Source organism: Lagopus muta, chromosome 12 (genome assembly GCF_023343835.1).
Source record: "Lagopus muta isolate bLagMut1 chromosome 12, bLagMut1 primary, whole genome shotgun sequence".
In the NCBI taxonomy this organism is placed as follows: Eukaryota; Metazoa; Chordata; class Aves; order Galliformes; family Phasianidae; genus Lagopus; species Lagopus muta.
In genome coordinates, this window is record NC_064444.1 from 446,260 (window position 1) to 469,670 (window position 23,411).

The 23,411-nt window shown below is 49.6% G+C and overlaps 1 protein-coding gene across 6 annotated transcripts in view; it reads right to left on the bottom strand.

Moving 5' to 3' along the window:
* ZFHX3 (zinc finger homeobox 3) overlaps nt 1-23,411 on the bottom strand; it is a 510,916-nt gene that overhangs the window by 84,723 nt on the left and 402,782 nt on the right. For 3 of the 6 annotated variants that reach the window (XM_048958823.1, XM_048958822.1, XM_048958824.1), the window contains 2 exons: nt 11,398-14,150; nt 7,632-8,128 (listed from right to left, as the gene is read on the bottom strand). In XM_048958823.1, coding sequence (XP_048814780.1) covers nt 7,632-8,128; nt 11,398-14,104 — 3,204 coding nt within the window. In that variant the 5' untranslated portion in view covers nt 14,105-14,150. Of the gene's footprint in view, nt 1-7,631; nt 8,129-11,397; nt 14,151-16,630; nt 18,257-19,032; nt 20,782-20,806; nt 22,019-23,411 lie in introns of those variants that run through there. The other 3 variants (XM_048958827.1, XM_048958826.1, XM_048958825.1) reach the window with 3 other exon arrangements.

Sequence of the window (23,411 nt, forward strand, 5' to 3'; positions counted from 1 at the left end):
CAGCTCTTCTGGCTGGAGCTCCTCTTTACAGTGCTATGTCTGCAGGCAGGAGGGTATGTGGGCACACAATTCTGCATCAGCCTTCACTCACAGTGGCTGACTGTCTGAAAAACAAAATGCAGGTCTTTGGGATCCCAACTGGAATCTCTGGCACAGGTTCACCCTCCACACTCTCCTCTGCGGAGCAACAACTTCCCCCAGCAGTACAGGAGGGACCCATGCCCCTGACTTCATTATGGCCTTCAAATATTTAAAGGGAGACTATAAACAGGAAGAAAATCAACTTTTTACATAGGTAGATAGTGATAGGACAAGGGGAAAGGTTTTGAAACTAAAAGAAGGGAGCTTTAGATTAGATGCCAGGGGGAAGTTTTTCACTGGGAGGGCTGGTAGCACAGCTGCCCAGAGGGGCTGTGGATTCCCAGTCCCTGGAGGTGCTCAAGGCCAGGCTGAATGGGGCACCGGGCAACCTGACCGTGCTTGATCTGGCAGCTGGCAGCCCTGCCACAGCAGGGGTTGAAACTCGATGATCCCTGAATGCCAAACAATTCTATTATTCTGTGAAGGTCTGCTAGAGATTCTGCCACCAGCCCTAAATCAGAGCAATGACCACAGCCAACTTGTCCTCATTTCCACCACCATCGGAGGCTCCACACTGTCAAGCCCCTGCTTAAACTACTTGGCTTTTATTTTTCTTTTCTGTTTGAGCAATTCTAAATCTCAATTTTAAACCTTGCTTTATAGCAAGCTGTGGCTATGTGCTGGGCTAACTGCTGACACCTGATGCCAGACACTGGCTGCTGCTCCAGCTGCAGTCTCTGATTTGTTGCTCAGGTTGCTTTTACACCAGGCTGCTGGCTGCTCGTGGCACAGTACTTACCAGAGAACTGTTGACAGAACAGTCTAAGTGCCTAAAGGCCATAAATAAAACATTCAGCAGGCAGTACTGAGTATTCTCCATAGTTTTGATTTCAGCCCTTCCAAAATGAAGTATATAGAGAAGGTATGAATTTTTTGAATTCTGTACTACTTCACTATTAAACACCTGAAGGAAGGTCAAAAAAAAAAACCCAAAACACACACACCACCACCTCCTCCTTCAGTAGCAGAATAATGTGAAGGAACAACCTGGCAATCAAAAACTGCAGTCCTACGAGGGAGGCTTCTGAAAGGGTTAAATGGACAGCGAGTGGCTTTTGTGTTAAAATACTCTGCTGTCCCAGTAGGGCATTAAAGCAGAACCTGACAACAGGGATTCGGTCCTCCCGTAAGTTGCTTTATGGTAAAAAGCAGCTTGGATCTCTGTGCTGCTGAGCCCGCAGTGCTCTGGGAGCAGCGCTGGCCAAGGAAGGGCGCCTGGCCCCAGCAGAGCCCACGGCCCTCTCAGCCCTGGGACCACAGTGCACAGCTCAGAGAACTTCTGGGGCTGCGAGTCCAGCAGCACTTCGTGCCCAGCCCACAGTTACACACTGTGGTCCTCAGAGTGCTTTTAGTTCATAAGCTCATCCTCCATTATGAGTTCATCCAAGGCCAGAGGATGGCAGAATGAAAGGTTTCAGAGACCAGCTTTAAAACAATTTGGAGGGGAGACTTTTAATGGATCTTTGCTTGTGAAGATGCCATAGGAATGTTAAGTGTATGCCTTGTAGGAAAGCAGTTATAAGCCCCCTTAATCTGCAATTTAAATGGGCTTCCAGCAAAATCCACGTTCTCAATTCAGAGCTCAGATGCTGCATCTGCAGTTTAAAATATAAACTTACAAAAAGAAACAGTCTGTAAATTAAAGGTTAATACGGCTCTAAATCCTCTGGAATATGCATGACAGACTCTGTGGGCACCCTGACCCTACAAGCCCTAAAACACAAACACCGAGGGAAATTTTTGTTGCAAATCAAACCTCAACCACACTTCCCTCTGCCTCTGTCACACCATACAGGTACTTCAGAGCGGGGTGACACCGACTGCACGGCCCTGGCAGCCCCCAATGCTCCCAGAGGGTCCCTGTCCGGTCCCAGCACCTGGGGGCACAGCAGCACCAAACAGACCCCCCTGCAGCATTCTGTGTGTTCAGCAGATGACGACAGATGGAGTGATGTGGAGCATCTCCTACACTTCTGGTAGGCTGATTAAATTTAAAAATAAAAAGAAACAAAAAAGTTTCCACTTCAGTTTCCTGTATCATTAAAAGACAAGAACTTTTTATTTGCATCTCAGTGATGCCAATAATTCTCCGTTTTCTTTTCCTCTCCCTAAAACTTGAAAACCCAAGATATCTTCTTCAATGTCCTTGCCTGGAAAAAACATTGCGCTTTCATACACTGATACCCCACAGAAACACCAACTGTCAGCCAAGCAGAGGGGTGAGATCTCAGCTTTGCCATATTACAGAATTCTGGCCCTGTTATCTCACATTAATGCAAAAATAGTGGCCAGATGTTAATGAACTGGCAATTTGTCATGCCTTATCTCAAAGCATCTTATACATATTAAAGCCAACCAACCCCTGAAGATGACAAACAATACCACAACAGAGTCAGGGACAAGCAGCGTGCTGTCCAGTGTGGATGCCAGCAGATGGGAGTACTGGTGACACAGCAGCCATAATGGGTGCTATCAAGGATCGATCCCCTTCAAACTCATGCAGAAAGCAGCCACTTGCAGTGGAGTTTGTAAGAGGAAACAGGGCAGATGCATAACAAACCTTCCCCAGTTCATAATCAAAGCTTCCAGCTACCAGCTATTTGAGAACCTATGGAGCCAGAGTTTGCATCTCAATTACCATTTAATGAGCACCAATGTACCAGCTCCTCACATATCTGTCCCGCTCCTTTTTCAATCCATCTGCATGTCTGCTCTCTATAACAACCCACATCAGCAATGAGTTCACAGACAAACGATGTGCCACACAAAAGTGTATTTTTCCATTTTAACCCTGTTGCTAATCATACCAGGTGCTCCTTATTTTTCTTTCAGAGTAAGGTGAGCAACTGCTGCCCATTCCTCTGCCCTGCAGCAGCTTGGACCTGTGCATTAAGCTAATTCCAAAGTGTTTTTACTGCCTTCACATAAGTCACTCTATTCAGCTATCTGCCACTTCCCTGGACTTTTGCTAGATGTTCCATTTTTAATCTTACCCAAGATTAATCTCTCTTATTCAGCCTCCACTCTCAAAGGACACAAGCACATTCCCACACGGTGGGCTGTAGGAGACAAGAGCTGCCTGGTGGTGGAAAGGGACTGCCACCACCTCCAGCTGGGTTTGCAGCTGCCCTTCCATTCTGGTCATCTTTGCTCCTTTCCACAACAGCACAGACCCAGGAAGTTTCATTGTTGCTAGTTCCTCCAGTACTGACATTAAGGAGCCTTCTTCCCATTTGCTCCACACCTCCTTGCTAACAAAGAACCCCTCTGAAGGGCATCCTGCAGCCCAAATCCCATCCCACCCCACCTTCTCCAGATCTCATTCTCTGAGTTAACTTAGCACTCGGAAAGGCAGAAAAGAAAGACACCAAATGAACTTGAATGCATGCACTCGGCAGTCTGGCCAGCAATGTCTTTCTTCAGTTGTTCTGTGTTTACACCTCTTCTGATGGAGCTACAGGTTCTGAACTAGAGGTTTGAATGTCTTCTACAGCTTCCTGAAAACTTGGCTCTTGCTCTCGCATTGATCCCTTCTGGAAATTCCACCTGTGCAATAGCTGTTGGGAACTCACGCCTGACCTCTTGCTGCAAGTCTGCATCAGACTTTTGTGCTCAGGAGGACACAAGACTCGCTTCTGCTGCACTACGCCTGCACTCGTGAGGAGTCTGCACAATCCCCACCAGCCTGCTCAAACCACTGGCACAACTCAACCCCAGTGCTGTGCCGCACTCTCAGGCTGTCCTAACTGGGACAAGAGGAGCCCTCCCCACTGCCATCTATCCCAAACCCTCACAGCCACCTCCTGCCATCTTAGCAACGGCATCACGCGCTTACAGCGGCATTCCTGCTTCCCAGGAAATTCCTCCGAGAAAATAAATATCACCAGTCTCACAAAAGAGACAAAACAACATGGGCAGAGGTACAGGTATAGCATTCTCCCAGCAAAAGACAGATAAATAACAGAATTTCCAATTTAGCCCCAGGACTTTAGCGGGACAGTGGGGACTCCGGGGAACAAGAGGACAAAGGATCACCAGACCCCGCTGGTTCCTCGGGCTTCGCAACTGTGCTACTGACATGGGAAGAGGGCGGATGAGAACCATTACGACGTGCAGGACAAAGATGGCAGCAGAATACCAAACCTCCTCCAACACAGGAAGCAATGCAGGAGATGCCCGAAAGATTCACTGGACTACGGGTAACAGCATCTCCACATTTCTGGCAACAGGTAGCAGCAACAGAAGAGGCTCATGGGCAACGCAAGCAGCCAAAAACAGGTAATTTAAGATGAAAATGGCAAAAAAGCAGAATAAGGAGGATTGTGTGTGATAAGCCTAGCATGTACTCTCACCCAGCAGCATCTGGAGAGGATTTTCTCCAGCAGGCAGGGAAGAACTCGATTACATCCAGTTAACTGTGCTCTAAACTGATTATGCATGTGCCAGGCTAATGGATTACATTAGCAAGAGGAAAAATAACATCCAATCAATCTCAATTTACTGCAGACCACACCAAGGCCTGAGAGAAGAGAAACCATTCTGTGAACTACCCCCACTACCACTGCACCTTTTCAGCTATCAAAAGAGACACAGCATTACAACCACTCTGATGATGGCAAGCACTGCATGGAGGACTCAGAAAACAGCCTGCTTTATCCAGAGGTCAAGCACCGATTCCCCTAAAAATCCCAAGCAGTGAATCCTGCCTTCTGCTGTCCTCTACCATTGCAGGCAGGTGAGCTGTTGGGCAGAGCAACACAAGCTATGTTTTATCATAATCTGAGGTTTATCAAAACAAAGAAAATCCCATACTGTGCATTTCAAGACTTTATACAGACACACGAGTAAGCGCGCTGTAACGCAATGGAAAGAACAGCACTGACAGCACAGTAGCTAAATCCTAGGGTGCAGCAGGTGAGGATATGCTTGAATGCTACAGCTATGGGCACAGAAACAAATGAAAGAGTCTGCTTACCCTGAGAAGGCCTCAGGTAGGCAGGGATCTCCAGCAACATACACCCTCACCTCCTCTGCTAACCCTTAAACAAGCTCTGGGAGGGGTGGATCCTGGCTCCAGCCCTTCTCATCACTCGGGTACACTGCATGCACCTGAGCTCTCTGCTTTCTCCCCAGGTGCTCCATCACTGCTTCAAGCTGTGATTCAAAATTTTTATTACACTCGTGTATGGACCACACAACAGATTTCACTATTCTGTGTGTTATTCTTTGGTGTTTCACTGCTTTCACATCAGAAGCAAAACAGGACTGTAGCAACTCTGAGCACTGCCAGGCCTCTTACGATCTTCAAAAAACAACATTTCCTCTTCACCCGAGCAGAGCATTACAGGAACCTCAGTGCATGAGGTACAGGCGTTTGCGCACGCCCTCCAATCTTTTCCTTTCTCCAGCTGCAATGTGTCTAGAGCCCTAGTGCTCCAGTTGGTTCTTCTCCAGCAAAAACCACTACCAATGAAGAGTCTGAACATTTTAGTAATTTAAGAGAACAACGTTAAGTGTCAAAACTCAGAGCTTTCAAATGCATCTTTTGGTCTGAATTCCACACCGTTACAACGGGAAAGATTAACGCAGTGGAAGGGCGACACAGGAGTGTAACAACAAAGGGACGAGCACAGATAGAATGGTATTTCAAAGGGAAAGCAGAAGTGCTCATCCATCTCCAAAGATCGAGGCTCACAGGAAGGACTCCACCAAGGAGGGATCCCCAGCCAGAGCCCCTTCCCCAGTGGCAGCCAGCCCTTCAATGAGGTCTAAGAGCTGCAGCCAGGCTCCGTCCCTTCTGGCCCCACAGCTGAACTGCTTCACCTGTGCTCCCAGGGCTGACCAGGTCCTTTCCCCAGCTCCTCAATCAGTGCTTCAGGACGTGACTCAACACTTAGACACACACACAAGATTTGATTCCTCAGCTGGCGTTAGAAAGTGTTGGTGCAACACTTACGGCCCCAGCTTCCAAGGTGATTTTATTGTCTCAGTCCCTTGCATATCTGAGCAGAGGCACGAGGGAAGACCCAATTGCTTCAGAGCTAGACTCCTGTGCTATGCTGGTTCCCATCACAGACACTTTGGTCTTGCTGGCAAGCTCAGCAGAATTGTATTCTGCTCTTCAACTGACCACCTCCCTGTCAATTTCAAAGAAGTCCAACAATCACATTTCTAGGCAAGCCTTCTGAAGTGGTCCTGCTGACATTCTTCCTCCCTGAATAATGCTGGAGCTGCTCGCTCCTAGGAAAATCCCAGGAGTTTTGGAAGATAATGTATCTGCACCATGATGTGGGTGGGATACTGTACCGCACAATGCCAAGTTTTAAAGTGCATAAATAAAAATAATAGAAACAGTCAAAAAGCAAAAAATATCATCTGCTTAGACATGTCTTTCGATATAAAAAAATCTCACTGCATTTGAAGAAAAGTGGGGAAAAGGACAGACGAAAAATAAAAAAAGTGAAAGAAAGAAGGCAATCAGCAGCATAGCATGTGTGAATGGAAGGTATGCAGCTGCTTAGATTTATGGCAATTCGTACCTGATTGATCATACTAAAGCCATTATGGGATGATTAGAGAAAAAGGTGAAGCTTTAAGTCCAGTGAAAATCAATAGAAACGTCTGGAGCAATTCTGCTGCACAAGTGAAAGGACTATTTACTGTATCCGGAGCTCCTCTTGGGTTACAGCCCACAGGGTTCAGGCCAGCAAGGGGAGGGGGTTGTGAGCCAGAGAAATAAGTCAGGGAGAGGAAGATGGCTATAAAGACACAAAATGAGGCCAAAACAAACAAACACACAAAGGGAGGACGGAAAACAAGATGGCAGTCCCAGGCCAAGTATTACCAGGGATGAAATCCTGCAATGCCTCCAAACTGTCTGCTCATACGCACGATCATGTGTGCACACACACAAGGTTTCTCTTCCCAGCTTCTCCCTTTTCCAGTGTCAAGCAACACTTTCCTTACAGATCCTGGCATTAACATATACAGAGCATAAATACACAGTGATGGCAGCCCTCTTCCACCCTTTCTTCCCTCCTTGCTCACTCCACTCAGCACTCTCCATGCCAGAATAACCCATTTCTTTCAGAAGAGCAAAAGCCTTCAGGTTCTCCTGAAGCATCTCAAATGGGTTAACAATCTACCTTACAGAAGGGAGTAAACCGTGGCTAACAACATCTTGCACATTTTCAAAAATGAATGTCATTTGTTGCACATAAACTGTCATCTGACACACGTGCAATACTAAGACACTGGAGACCCCAATAAAGCATTCTGAAATCAATGCTTGATGGCCAAAGGCTTTAAAGTCTGCAGGTGCTGCAATAACAAAAGCCAAAAGCCTGCATTGCACAAGTGAAACTGGGTCCTGCTGGAGAGAGCTGAGCAGCTTGTCTCCAAAGGATCACAATCCACTGAGGTTCAAAGGAGATCTTCCTTTGTTCCAGCACTCGGGCAGTGAAGGAAGACAAAGCAAAGCCACCCCTTACCTTATAGAGCTTCAAGCTGGCCTCATGCCTCGAGTTTACTGTGTGAAGACGCAGCTTCTCTAGACTGTTGGTGTAGTAGTCACAAGCATTGCATTTCAGATGTACCGGATTCCCAATGGCCACACACTTCAGCCTCCACTCGTTGGCCTTCCCACCCTCCTTGATGTGTGCTACCAGCTGGTATTTCTGTACATGCTTGTCCGTCTTACAGTGGAGCTGGAAGTTTGCCTTGAGCTGCGTGTTGTAGCGGCACAGCTTGCACTGGTATGAGTCTCCCATCACTGCCTTCCACTCATCTTCAGGGAGGCTGCGCTCCACGTTCATGTGAAGGCCCAGCATGTCCAAATTATCTGTAGTGAACTTGTTGCACACAGCACACTGGAAGAGCTTCAGTGATGGGTCATTTGTCTGCGTGAAACTTTCACCCAAGTTCATTAGCTCCTCAGACACCAGCTGTCCACCGCCTAACCGCATGTCCAGGGGGATCTCTCCACCCACTGCACGAAGGAAAAAGGGGAGAAAGAGGTCAGAAAAGCTCAATCCTTCACTTCCCAGAAGAATAGCACAGAGCGGAACATATGCTCCCAGTGCAACTCTTGCACTCACCAAAATCATAGCAAAAGCAAAGCACTGCTGTCCCTTCATTTATCCCTCAGTTCTGTACTATATCTGCAGGGAAAAAAAAGAGCAGCCAGCATGTAAGGCTGGGACAGGACTGCAGCAGCTCTTGCTACCTACCTTGTAGACACCAAGCTCCGAATATTGTCCTACCCTCTGCCCATGAAAGGTGACAAGAAAAGCTCTACTTCTTACAGTGCTTCTGAGAAGGAAAAGTTCCTTGGTGCTGCACTGAAATTCTCTGTGTTCGTATCAGAACAGGACAATACTTTATCCTATTTTTAATTGCTTACTTGAAGAAGCAAGAAACGTTGCCTTGTGCAGTACCTGAGCACAGTCTCAAAAAGGAAAAACAAGCAAAGAACAGACCTTGGCCACAAGTATGAGTATTATACACTTACAGCCACGTGAGCACTGCAGTTAGGTCACCACGCTGCAGTCAGAAGCACGCAACATGCAGAACATGGCACGTACAAAACCCAGTTTGAACAGAGCCACTCAGATCCGTTCTCTCGTCCAACAGTTTAAAATGGCAGCCTTCTAAAAACAGCGTTTATAGATGCTTTGTACATACAACCATTATTACTAATGGGAGTGCAATAACACGTCAAGGAAAACCAGCAAGATGCTTGCTGTCTTTAAGTATCATAGATCTACCCTTCAAACTGAGAGCTGAACTCTGTTCACTTACAGTAAGTGAATACAGCAAGCTCTTATTTCCATCAGAGTTCTCCGAAGTTATGAACAGAGACTTTTTTCTAACATTAACTTTTTATGTGAAAGCACAGGGACCCACCACAAGCCTCTTCTTAGGACCTTTGCTCCACCTTGCTCTCTTTTTCCATTTTGAAGACACTTATGCAGCTTTTCGGTATTCTACTTTGATCTTATGTCATAGCTTGGCTTAAAAATCTGATTTTATCAAAGAAACCTTTAGGCCAGCAGTTACCCAGCCCACCAAAACGTTTCTTATGCTGAGAAACAGCCACCACTGCGAGGCTGCTCTGCACTGGGGCGGGTACCAGAACTGCACGCCAACCTTCCTGAAGGCACGCAGCCACAGCTGGCGCAGGCACTGCATGGGACGAGCCGAGTGCCAGCACCCTGCCCCTCTGTCAACGCAGCCGCGCTCCTCTTTCTCAAATCATTTCTATCTTGCCGTGCCACAGCACAATTCCACAGCTACTCCTGCACAGCTGCTCACCGCACACAGAGAGCCATCACTTGCCTTCCACAGCCCGCATCTCCTAATCACAGTAATTTTTCTAAGCATTCCTCTTAGGACACATCTTGAAATCCTCTCTTCGAATCCATCTATCCTTAAAGCGTCGTGCAGTAAAAACCTGTAAGCAATATCTTCTGATTTATTAATATTCCTCTCAAGCTCAGTTTTGGACTGAAGAGTAAAAATGGGAAAAATGTGCTTGATTTCTAACAAAGTTCACAGCGTGCGTATGAGTTTAATGAGCTAAACTTGTGTCAAGTGCTTATTGACATGGGAAGGGCCTCCCTCCGTGATCCTCAGCTTGAGATTTATAACCATCAAGTGTACTGCTCACAAATCACTTTCCAGGCAAGCTCACAGATGCTCAAGGCCTCGTAATGCACCTCAAGAGGTTTCAGCTAAAGTACTCCCAACTTCTCTCATGCCAGCCTCCCTTACTTCAGCAAGGAGGCTCTGAGTCCCAAAAGGGGTGCATCCCAAGAAACCACCCACAGATGACTGCGTAAGATTACATGCTGCTGTCAGCTATGTTACAAGCAGTTGTCAGTTACAGCGGGTGGCAACTTGGAGCTACTGAAAATGTACCAGACAAGCTCATGTCCTTGACCTCCCAAAGATGCAAGCTGGGAAATGCAATAAAAAAGAAAAAAAAAAAAAAGATAATTACTTTAAGTTATAATCACTTGAGTTCCTCCATTTTCTTTTTCATTTTTTTTAGTATCTTGTGTTGTTGTTCTCTCATATGACTTTCACGTCCTTCTGGACTAATAATAAACTGTACTATGAATAGCTGAAGGAAAGGAGAACATGCATGAGACCAATGAACCAGCAATGTAGTGCATCAGTAATAATAGCATCAATGGATGGACAAGGGCAGAGAGGGCAGAGAGCAGCACAAATAAATTAGTTCAAAGGAAGGCAGGTAAGTGGCAGATCTCTTTTCACATACTTTCTCAAGGCGCTGTGAAAAACCCTCAGCAACACCAAAAACAACGCAGAAATAAGTCGCTTCCATCTGGCATGCCCTAAGTGCTGTGTGGGACTCTAGCATGAAAGCAGAGCTATTACAGAGCGCTGCAGTGGCTGCTGTCAGTCTCAGGGGACATAAAAGCAGCTTGGTGGAGGAACCTTGACAGAAACTTATTCCTTACCCTATTCTAATTCTTGGGCTCAACTTTGTGGGGATAACAGTGTGCCCCCCAGAGTGCCAACACAAACATGATGAATGCTTGCTGTCAGGAAAAATACATTTGGTAATTTATTTCAAAGTGCTTTTGTCAGTTGATGAGAGAAATAATCTTCCCTCCCTATAGCCATTCCTCTTCGGTTTAATGACTCTCCTTCCTCTGTTCAGGCCTCAAATCTTATCTATTGTGCTGGTGTCACAGGGGTGGTTTCAGCTGAGTTTCTTCAGCAGAGGAACATCTACCGAACTCATCGCAGCTCTCAAAACACACTTACCTTTTCTCCTCAAGGCAATACAATACGCAGTGCACCACCTCAGCCCCCAGCTCTGGGAGCACTAGCAGCTCACAGAGCCACCCGGACAGTGCCTACGTCCCTTACCAAAGCAAGCCCAATCCATCAGGAAACGCAGTGAAGCATCCTGACTGCAGTAATAAGGAACACTCAGTGCATGTCAGCTACAACTACTGTTCTATTACTTTCCTTCCAGAACTTTTAGAAAATGAACCAAAAAAAGTGACATACTTTCTTAGGATGACAAAATGTTGTGGAAGAACGCAGAAGAGAATTCTCTGCTCCATCCCTACAGTGCAGGCTCCATCCTTGGTCAACACACACGGGCAGTCCACTGCACTGCAGCTGCACTTCACCGTGAGTTGCAGGGACAGAACAAAGCCCGTGACACAAACACAACTCTCCCCTTACGCACAGGAACAGTGGAAAACCCTTCAATCTCACCTAGAGATGGAGCCATTGCTGCCATGGGATTGGCAGGATCAAGCTGGAATCCACTCATCATGAACTGTGCATCTGAGGAAGTGCTATCCATCTTCAGGTTGGGAAGGTTCATGTTCTGTGCCAGGTAGTACTGGTAGAGCTCGGCCTCGGCAGGGGACGGCAGGCTCCCAAGGCCCAGGTGCCGGTTGTGTTGGATCTGGGACATGTTTTGCTGAAGCAGCATCATGTTGTGCATGTGCTTCTCACTGGTCATGTGAATACGAAGGTTTCTGGCTACATTGGTCTCATAGTCGCACACCTCACACCGCCATGTGGGTTTGGTTTTTGGTTTGGTGGGGGAGGGGGCCCCACAGGTGCTGCCAATGTTTGCTGCTGCAGCGGCCGCGGCTGCTGCAGCTGCTGCTGCCGCCCCGGCGGTGTGGCTGAAGACTTGCTCTCCCCCTCCGTTCTGCAGGTTTTGCATGTTGTTGAGATGCTTGTCAGACTGCATATGAATACTGAGGTTGCCTTTGGTAGTAGTGGAGTAGTTACAGACCTCGCAGCGGAAGGGCTTGTAACCACAGGTGTAGCTTTCACCCCGTGCCAGCCGTGGGTGCGGCTGCCCACTTTTGCAGTAGACACAGGAGCCCCCTGGCTCAGGATGTTTCTCCTTCATGTGCGCCTCAAGCGTCTGCTGGTACTTGTAGTGCCAATTGCACTTGGGACACTTGAGTGTCTTACATGAGTTGCGAGAATGCATCATAGTCATGTGGCCACCCAGCGACCTTGAGGAGCCCAGGACCGTGTCACACTTTGGGCACTCCACGCCACTCCCCGAGGGGCACTCCCCACCCCCAAGTTCACAGAGGGGGCCAGCATGCTGGTGATGGGAGATGTAGCTCCCGTCCTCGCCCTCTGTGCTCTCATTTGGTTCTGGTGCTGTGGCATTGTCTTTATTGGCACTTTCATCGATAAAGTCCAGCCTCCTGCTGCCCTCTGCCACATTGGCTCCGCCGCCCTCATTGTTAAAGCTTAAGTGATTCCTCCTGTTTGCACCATCAAAGACAAAGGAAGAAGCAGAATTAGAACTAGTAGAAGCTGTGCCCCGTGACAGGGTCTGGAGCACGTTAGGCATTAAGGGAGAGTTAGAAATGCTTTGGTTTGAGAGAGCAAGGTCCTTTTTGCTGCTGCTGCTGCTGCTGCCGCCTGCCACAGCCCCAGGGTCCTCCTGGGGCCTGTCCTCCAGTTCATCCTCCAACTCACTTGGAAACAGTCCTTTGCAACCCTCATCATCCTCATCTTCTTCCTCTTCCTCCTCCTCCTCTTCCTCCTCCTCCTCCTCCACCTCCTCTTCTTCCTCTTCCTCCACCTCTTCCACAGGCTCTGCCTTCTCTGAGAGGCTGTCCTGGTCGCCCCCCTCTTGCTTTTCCCCCTCTGCCACCCCAGGGTCCTTCCCCTCGGAGGATTTGGTGGGACTGGAAGCCAGCGGGCCCAGGGGGACTGAGGTAATTGGAGTCTTCAGAGCCGAGCTGGTCAGCCCACCCAGGTTGAGGAGCGCACCGGGGGCCAGGACGCCTGAAGGTGGCGGCTCCGCTCCGCCAGCTGGCCCAGCCTGCAGGGCCTGCTCGCCTTCCATGCGAATGCCACTGAATTTGCCATAAAAACTGTGTCCAGGGCCTATGAGGTTAGCTGTGGAAACAAGAGGGTGCTGAAAGGTTTTGTTTTTTGGTTCCAGAAAGCTGACGAGAGGTTCCTTGTCTTTGCCTATCCCTTGGATGATAGCGGAGATGTTCTTATTGCTAAGAATTTTCCGCTCCTCCTCACTCAGAGTCATTCGGTGGTCGTGCACCGCGTGGGTCACGAACGAGCGGACATACCCAAAGGAAAGCTTGCACAAGAAACACATCAGGATGGGCTTCCTCTTCCCGTAGAGCACAAAGCCATCGAATTTGGACAGGTCCACATTGTTGGGAACATCTTTGGATACGCAGGAGCTTTTGGCAGAACCATCGCTGTTCAGGTAATCCTTGTTGCTTTTGTGTCGCACATCGAAGACGCGGAAGCTGTGCAGGACGGGGCTGATGCCCGCCAGGGCTGAGGTATTCGGGAAGGTCTGGTCTGAGCCCTCAAACCACTTCCCGAAGGATGAGGCTATGTGGAAGGTGTTGATGATCTGCGGGTAGACGGGGGCGGTGCCGGAAGGCTCCCCCTGCTTGGAGAGAGAGTTCGGGAGCAGCGAGGGGAGAGCCCCGCTGCCACAGGCGGCCCCGCTCTGCACCAGCTGGCTGAGGCTCTCCACGATGTAGGCCGAGCCGTCCGGCTGGTAGACGATCTCGCCGGCCAGGTTCTCCACATCGCTCTCCTCGTCCCCATCCTCGCTGCTCTCGCTCCCGCTCTCCCCCCTCAGTGGCGGGGGTGGGCGGGCGCTGGCGCAGCGGTGTTCCATGTAGCTCTGCAGGCCGGCGAAGGAGGCCGCGCACTGCCCGCAGCTCACCTCCTTGCTGGCGGGCTCGGCGCCGGGGCCGGCCGCGGCGCTGCTCTCGGAGACGCGCTCGGGGAAAGGGACCCTCAGGCTGTCCAGGGGGCCGCGGCTCTCCACCGCAGGCTGCTCCATGCTGCCGGCCGTGTCGGGGAGGTGGGCGCTGTTGAGATCAGTCCATTGCTGGTGCTGAGAGATGCCGCACCCATTGTCCTTCCCGGGGATGACGGGCGAGTCACAGCCTTCCATGGCAGGGCCGGCACGGAGCGCTCATTGCACCCGGTACGGCTGGGACCTGCAGGCGGGGAGAGAGGAAGAGAGGCGGGTGAGTCAGAGAGCAGGCAGTTCCATAAAGACCATGCACCACAAAGGCCATGGGCATCCTGCTCTTTGGGATCGTGGGCGATGGCACGAGAACCAATGCCCCAGGTGAGCTCTGGGGACAGAAGGCCTGGTGTAAGACGCTAATGCAGCACCGGGTGTGCAGCCACAGGAAACGAGCGATAGAAACTAACAGGTGCTTGCCCCTGCCATGCTTCTGTAGTCACGGATGGGAGCAGGAAAGGCAAGAGGCTGGTCAAAGCGACCTGGCGGTGTGGAGAACCCCTCAGTCCTTCCCTGGGGGGGATGGGTAGACTGCAGGAGCTGCACTGCCATCCCCAACACTTTCAACCTCAGAGAGATCTTCAAAACAATTTACAGAAAAATGTCTGAGAAAAACTGAGTTAGGATGCTACAAAAGAACAGTGTTGAAGCTTTAAAGCTTTGCAAAAATTATCCTCCCTTATCCATGGCTTCCTAACTCGGACACTACAGTTTTGGGGCTATTCCCCTCTGTTAGCAGCTCTGGGAGCGCAGCTAACATCTTCAGCTCAGCTGCACACATGGAGCTCTAAGGCAGATCATGAGACCCAGAGAAACTCTCAAGAATTTCAGAGTCACAGCATTTTGTATGCACAGGAGATTTAATTGCTATGCTCTGGACAGAGTTTAAAAGGAGAGACGTCAGGAGAGAAACCAAACAGGAAATTCCAGATCTGACAAGGGTCCATCCTGAGGACTGGAAAGTGGTCAGCCCCACACGCTCCAGGAAGCTCCCAGAGATCCTGCAGGACACAGCGGGTGCACAGACCGCCTCTCCCAGCCCCCAGACACAAAGAGATGATGTGAGTCCTTGGGAAGGACGGCCACCTTCCCGCTATTGCTCCTCCACCAAATATGAGACCTGCAGAACTCCCTGCAGCCAGGAGCTGCTGAGCACAGGCTGCACACCAATGTCACAGCTCCACTTGCTGCATCCCAACATGACCTCCTCCTGCACTGCAATCCTAACAGAGCCTGGGCAGAATGGCTGCCTAGAGTTAACAGACCTGTGAGAATAGCTCCCCAAAAATGCTACTGATGTGAGCTGGAGCATGGTAACGCAGACCACAGATCAGCATGAGGTTGCACTGAATTGGGAAGAGGAACACTGTAATTCTGTTGCCAAAAAGCTCAGTTGTCTCAGATGCTGTTTTGCTTACCTTAGCTAACACAACGCTCTGACACTGCCTTGTGACAGCTTTTGCCCTCCCACTGAAAATTTGTCCTTCACTGCGTGCTTGCCTTAAATCGATCCCAGATTCTTCTGCACTGAGGCTGCGTATTAATGTTCCTACGACATGACACGTTCTTTCCACCTCACTGCTACCTTCTGCCTTGAGGACAGTGATCCAAATCAAACAAAAACAAATTCATATTGGGTGAAAAACCGAGTAAAGCCGAACTTCATAAGCCTCATGTTTCTGCTGAGAACACTGATGGGAGTATCTATGCAGACTTCAAAACAATGTAGAAAAAGAGTGCCTCACTTTCAAAACACCCAGACAAAACAACATGCAGTTTACCAGCCTGGACAAACAAGTCTCTTAGGAAAGTAGAAATTAAAAAAGATAAAATAGAAATCATCATTAAGCAGACAGTAGAACTGCAAAGCACAGCAAGCTCCCTGGGAACACGTGCAGATGTGCCACAACATGAACCTGAGCATCTGCAGTACCAAGAACTCCCGATTGGCAGAAGACGCCTGACTGACAGCGGGGCCAAAAGGGCCAGCAGGGCTGGTGGGGCGGGAGGGTTAACAGCCTGATTGCAAAATCAATGTCATAAATGCTTGGTAAGTTACAGGAACATGCGGGAAGAGGAGGCCGCGATTGATAAAGGACTGCGGCTTTGATGCTGCACTGGGGACTTGTTTATTGACAAGAAAGCCGATCTCTTCTCCCAGCCAGGCCAGGCCAGGCAAACCTGCAAGCATTTACCAATTAATTGGTGGGCTTTGCTGCCGCGGGTGGCTTTAATGTGTCTCCCCCACTGCAAGCTAACCAGCACTGGAGGTGCGGCTGTGGGGGGTCGGCACACAGCCCTCAGCAGGTGCAGCATGGCCCTGCACACAGCCCCGCACCTTCTGCCCATCACTGCATCTCCAGTGCTACTTCCAGAAAGCGGTGCCATAGGAGAAGGCACAGATTCATTTCCATTCACTCATGAACCCTAGCTATTTGTTTCCGTGAACTAAAAAGAACAACTCAGTTTGTAAGCAAACCCAGCTTTGAGCAGCAGTACGGTGCCTGCAGCTCACTGTCACGGGCTCTGCCTCCCGTCCGTCCCCAGGCCATCCCCAGGTGACCCGGACAGACAGCAGAGTGCTGAGGACAGCCCCGACCCACACACTGCGCGCCCCCCACCCGCCTCACGCTGTTTATCAGCCAGTCAATAAGAAAAGGTAGTTCTTACTTAAGGAGGCAGAAGTCAACTCGTCAGGTCGATCAGCACTCTGTCTGTAAACACGGCTTCCCGTAAAATCAATGAACTCCAGTTACGGAGAGAGCAGCCTGAGCGCCACAGACTCCCCGTGCTCCCGCGCCGGGCAGTGGGGAGGGCTCTCCCTCGGTCCCTGCTCAGCCCCACACCCCATGGCTGCCCCCGGTCCCACACCGCTCCATGGGCCGCAGGCAGCACACCGGGCCGCTCCGTCCCTGCAGCTCCCCCGGCAGGCCAGAGTCTGGCAGATGGCTCTCCAAAGGCAGGCCGCTGCAGGCCACGGCCGCAGGCAGGGCAGCAGACACGGCGCTGCAGTGTCCCGCGGCCGGCCGGCCCTGTGTCCCGACGCCCCGTGCTGTCACCAGGTGCTGCTTTCAACCACGGCCGCTTCGCTGGCAGCCGCGCTCTGACGGGAGGCAGGCAGAGTGACCCCGCGCTGTCCTCGGCCCCCCCAGCCCCATCTCCCTGCACACACCACAAATGCCATCTTTCAGCCACGCTGCTCCCAGCAGCGGCCGCAGCTCGGGGTGGCCCTGCGCTCCCCCCGGGCGGTGGCGGAGGGAGACGGCGGGAGGAGGGGTTCCTGCTGTTGCCCAGGCTTCCCGAGAATTAAATATGAACAGCCGTGCTGTGTAATTTTAAATTGTTAATTAGCACAGGGTTAATTAGGCGGCCCTTTCACAAGAGGCTGTTTGGCAGTAAACCAAGACTGGAAGCAATGAGGAAGGAGGAAAACAAAAGGAGAAAGAGACAGTGAGAAACTGTTCCCTCTGCTAATGACCCACATGGCACCATGAAAAAAGGGTGCTGAGGACAGGGAAAAGATACAAGCAGATGCATTACATCCACGGCCATTACCCTGGAAGACACCCAGGCGGCCCCCCCTGCTCTTCCCACAGCACACAGCGCTGCCACGAGCGGGGTCTGCTCCTCGCGACCCGTCTGCAGCACACAGCTGGCTCTCTGATCCCAGGCTTTGTGCCGGGGCTGCACAGAAGACGTGGCTCACACGAGCACAGCCAGTGACTGGGCCTGAGCACCGCCTGCTCTACAAAGCTGCACAGTGGCCTCTAAACTTTGTAAATACACGCCTACCTGTTGTGCCAACAGCCACCCCATAAATCAATACCATACACACAGGCTGAGACTGCCCTTGATTAGCTCTAGCGCAGGTGCTGCTAGTTTGCAGGAGAAGAGGAAAGAGGCAGAGAGGACAAAGAAAGCACAAGGGTGAACGTGGGCTTGGAAGCCCTGCACACCCCTCCTTGGCACACTGCTCTCAGCCAGTGGAAATGTCCTCAGAGGGACACAGTACGGCGAGGTGCTCATGTCACAGCATCATTAAGGTTGGAAAAGACCTGTACAATCACCAGGTTCAACCATCAGCTCATCACCACCATGCCCAGTGACTCAACCACGTCTCGCTGAGATGCACCAGGCTCAGGAATGGAGAACAAAACCTTGGGTTGCCCCTCGGGCAGGAGCAAGGCAGTCATCCAATACATCTGGAGTGGCGACATGAACCCGGAGCACCAAAGCCTCCCGTGTCACTTCCCAGCACCTGGCATGCCACAAAGCACTCTTGGAACACGCAGAAAACTGTATATGGAAAAGCACAACAAAAATCATTACTTAGGATCAAGAATTCAGAAGTTAAGGAAGAACAGAATGTATGTTGTTGCCAAAGCAACTTTAATTTTGCTCCACTATGCATATGGATTATGATACTGTCTTTAATTACACGATAACACATTGCCTCACTTAGCAAGCAGTATGGTCACATATGAGGGTAAGACAAAGTTGCACGAGCATGTTGTCACTGTATGAGATTCATACAGTAGCTGTTATCACATAAATATGTGGAAAGTCACTTCCTAGAATAGAAAGATCTTCTGAAATTTCCCAAGCGACACAAGCTGGAGACTCAAGCTTTGCAGAACACAGAGACTGCTTCAATTCCTAGTTTCACAAAATGCTTTATCTTCTAACAAACACAAGATATGCGTTTCAGCTCTTTCCCATTCATTAAGGTGCCAGAAAGATTGGCAGATGTTATTACTACAGCAAGAAATGCTAAGGATTCTGTAACAGGACATGAATTATTAGGATAAAATGGTACATATGAGCCAGAATTTATACATAATAGTGAATGTAGATGCACAGCACGAGTGGTCTCTAGTTACAGGTTTCCACCCACCATATCTGCGTTCTGAGATTCTTCTTATGCAACTTCTAAGAAGAAGACTGAAAATAACGATATTTATTTGCAGAGTTCAATAATTTAAAAATAACTTCTACAGTAATTTTCTTTTTTCACATAGTAGGTTGCATCTTGCACCTTTCCAAGCAAGACAGAGTTGTGTTTTGGCACACACCTGATCACAGGGGAGCTGCCTCATCAACAAATGTGGTTTGCTGAGTATCCACAACCAGGTGCCCATGCTGCCAAGTCCTGAACAAGCTCTTTATCCGGCCTTCTTCCTCTTCTGAGCTTTAGCTCTACCTACTCAAATGCTTTAAGCCCAGCTTCAAAACTCCTGGAGTTTCTCTGCAGACACTGCTCAGTGCCAGACTGTTGTGTGCAGGGGAGATGTGCCAACTCCATTGCAGCAGGAGGGGATCTAGGAAGCCAGGCATGCCTGCTGCGGGACAAAGGATCCAACCAGCAGTGACCCACAGGCTGCATCACACACTGACAAGAGTCCAGGGGCTGCAAGTCCTCACCAATCAGTTTGCTACTGCACTGATGCCAAGAATTCACTGGCTTCTGAGGGATTCAGGCAGGCCTGGATGGGACAAGGGTCCCGAAGAGACTGAGGTAGGACACAGCAGTCAGCAGGAAGGGAAACTCCATCAGGCACCTCTGACGGTCAGGATGGCCCTTGGCCTGCAGGATGGTCGCATGGAGGGCTCATGGCCAGCAGCCAGCAGCTCTGAGGCCGCAGCTGACAGCACGACCAGCGCTGCACTGCGCACGCTCATTAAGAGGGCACAAAGCACAAGCAGTCTTACACCACGCTCACACACATAGGCACAGCAAGTTCCTCAGATCCTCACAGGATCATTAGCATAAACAGCTTTTCAAGCAGCGGGAAGCAAAGGAAACGTTGAACAAAACAGGGCTGAAAGCTGTAGGGCTCAAGCACTTGGCATGAAACTAAGAGAAAGGGTCTCCTTGAGAAGGTGAACCTTCCACATTATCCCCATTTTTTTCTGTCCTTCACACCAGCTGAAGTTGAACCAACGAGTGCACTGCAAGATGGAGGCTGCTTTTCAGAAGGCATTTTGTTATGAACTATTATTCCGAGTTTGCTGATCCCTTTGAGCCAGCTACTGTACTACACACAAAAATATTTATGTAATTGTCAACCCACTGCTATTGAGAACAGAGTAAATCCAGAGAAGTGCCAGAGTGCTTCAAGCAAACAGCTGGGGAAAAGCTCGCTCATTCCTCCAGAGATGCTCTTTGGAGTGAAAGTATTTCATAGCAGAGGTGAACTAGCTGAGGTCGCAGTACTCTCTACAAAACAAAGCAAACCACTGCTATCAGTGGCATGTCATTCACATGCTCCTACGACAGGCAGCTTGTTTTCACATCCTGCAGAAACCTCCCTCCTCTGTGTCAGACAGCAGAAGCTTCAGATTTTGTTTCAAAACATTGCATATTCCTTGATTCTTCAGTTTGCGCAATTCACTCCTTTGCTCTACAACCCCAATGTTTCTTGTCAAACCTGGCTTCCAGCCTCTGCTGCAGCATAAAGAACTACACTCGCATCTGGTACCCATTTTCAGTGCAGTGTTACTGACCAAACTTCAAAAGCAAGCAAACAGCACTTGGGCCAAGCCGCTCCGCTCAGCTGTTCTCTCCACAGTTACTCTGGTCCCACACCTTGGGGAAATGGTCCCACTCTTTCTCTCCCTTATGCCAGTCTGAAGCTTGCCATTCCTCCCCCTCCATTTTTTACCATCGTAGCATGTTCAGTGAGAGCTACAACAGCTCCATGGAGCCACTTCTGCCTAACCACGAATGGCAGCAACATCCAACAGGGCCATGTGCTAGGCAACATCTAACCCACAGAGATGCCCTGAATTGTTTGTAGTTTCAAACACCACGAGGACACCATCTTTGATACATTTGTCTATACTTACACCACCAGATCACTGTTCCCTGTTCCAAGAAAGTGTAGCATTTGTAGCGAGACTACAGGATGCAAACCACAGCAATGAGTCCTGAAAGTGAGAAATTCCAGCTGGCTTTTGCGGCTTTGCTGATGGTTCATCCATTCCTTCTTCCAGTTACTGGACGTGCTGAGCAGTCCCACCCAATGAGAAACACATGGCACATTTGCACTGCTACAGAGAGCTAGCTCCTACAAACCACAGCAGCCAAGCCTCAACCAGCCCTGCAACAAGACTCCAAAAGCAGACGCAGCCAACCTTAGATGGCCCCACTCGGAAGTGAACGCGGTGCCGTCAGGCAGCACTCCCCAAGCGGTGCTCCTCAGCACAGTCTGCAGACTCGCATGCCTAGGGAAGAAGTCTTGCCAACGCTCCTTCCTTTCTGCTGATTTACCCAAACAACACGTGTTCCAGAGCAGTGTCAAGGGCCAAAGAGAGGGTAAGAGTTTGATTCATATGTCATGCAGACCTCCTCTGCCAGGGCTCAGATCCAGTCCTTGTTAGGAAACAGACACCGCCTGGTCCCAGGCACAGCCACTCCTTCCCACCCTCTGGGAAAGCCTGTGGTGCTGCGCAAGCAGAGCGCGCTCAGAGACAGGATCTCATCAGCATGAGGTCATTTGGTAACCATTCTGCTCACTACTGAGACAAACACCACGATCTGCTAGTTCTGAATTATACACCGGTGGTGCAAAGCCACGCTGCAGAAGTCACAAGCACATGTGCTCCAATTCACTACCAGTGAATTCACCACCAGTGTCTGGCACGGAGTTACATTGCTGGAAGGGAATCTTCAAAAATAAATAAACGAAGAGAACCCTGAAACAGGTAGAAAAATTTGCCAGATGCTTGGGAAACCTTCCCAAGAAGGCTACACAAGGCAAACTTAGTAGAACTGAGAGGATTTCCACAAACAGAGCACCTGCAAACTCATCCACTTACAAAACACAGCCTTGCTATAAACTCCAGACACCTTACTTTGTTATTTATGTATTTTCTTTACCTGGGCAAAATAAACCCTTCTGATTGCAGCAACCAGGAGCCAATAACTACACGCCACTCAACAGGCTCAAAGTCTCAAGTTCATGCTCTCTGGGTTCACAGCAGGCAGCTGCTGCATCCCTGTAGCACTTCAGAGCAAACAGATCTCTCGTGGAAGTTTAACCATCTCACAAAGGAGAACTGACACCAATTCAGATAAATACAGGTTTCAAAGCACATGCCCAGTGGACCTGTACAGACTCCCATACCCCGATACAACTGCATCCCAGCACACCTACATGTAGCATCAGGCATCGTCAGAGCTGTCACTTCAGAGGTGGGGAAGGGACTTCCTACTCGTGCTTCTTGGGATCTCTAGGACTGCAAGCTGCTTGCCCTCTTGCTAATTATGGGGTTTTCTTTTTATTTCCTATTACCCTCCTGCTCTCCTGATGAGATTATCTTACCGGAACTGACACAGTTGTAGACTGTAGCCATACATGGAGCCTCTCAGGAGGCAATGCAATTTTATTTTCATTGATCAGAAATCAGCAGGGCAGTAAATGATGGGAAATTCCATTAGGAGAAATATTGGGCAATGAGACCGAACTATCTAGGTATGCCCAAATCCCACAAAGTCCTATCTCAGAGTCCCATCTGGATCCAGTCATCTTTTTTCCTCCCAAACGGATAAGCTACTACTGACTTGCTGTTCTGAATCGCCAACCGCTCTGTTGGAAGTTGAGGCAATGCTGTCAAAACAGCCCCAAGGGTTCACTTAGTTGAAACGAAAGACTTTGGTACACACAACAGTGTTTAGCTCTCCCAGCTCAGCCTAACTGGCTGCTGTGGGATCAATGGGGTTTTATGAGCAAATGTCCTATTCCACAGCCAGCAGGCAGCACCCCTTGCTCAGGTCAGGCACGTGTGAGACGTGCCCACTCTCCAGTGTTACTCAGCTCTCAGGTGGTCCCAAAGGAGCCAGGGAAAGCCAAGGAGAAGGCCTGGCCTCCAGCAAAGCATTACACCTTCACTACAGAAAGAACATTTCCTTTTCTTTAGGGACAGAAACCTCGGGGCACGCACTGCTTCAGTGAAACCCCTTCTGACAAAGCACTACCAGATACTGTTACGAGCCCACATGGACTGGAGCCCAAACTGAGAACCACATCGCAATCCTACCTGAAAATACAATGCACACAGAGTTTTCGCACTCAATTCACATTCCTGGATTAAAATCCTGCCATTACGCATCTCCCAACAAAAACCCTCTCTGACCTCGCCAGCTGTTTCCTTCCTGCTGACGGCCGCGTTGTGCCTGCGCCGCTCCCTCCTGCAGCACGATGCCCCACCAGCACAGCACGGGTTAACAGGAGCTGACCGCAGCACAGTTGTTAAAGTAATCAATACCAGTGAGATACTAAAGCAGCATAAGCCACATTATTGATTGCCAAGCAGATGATAAAACTGTTTATTATGATAATTGCACGGTGCCTGCAAGATGCTTCTAGTGCTGTCTTGAGCTTTTTACAAAAATAAGCATTGCCAGGGGATAGGCTGCTGTCTGAAGACCTCCTGAACCCTGCTTAAAGTC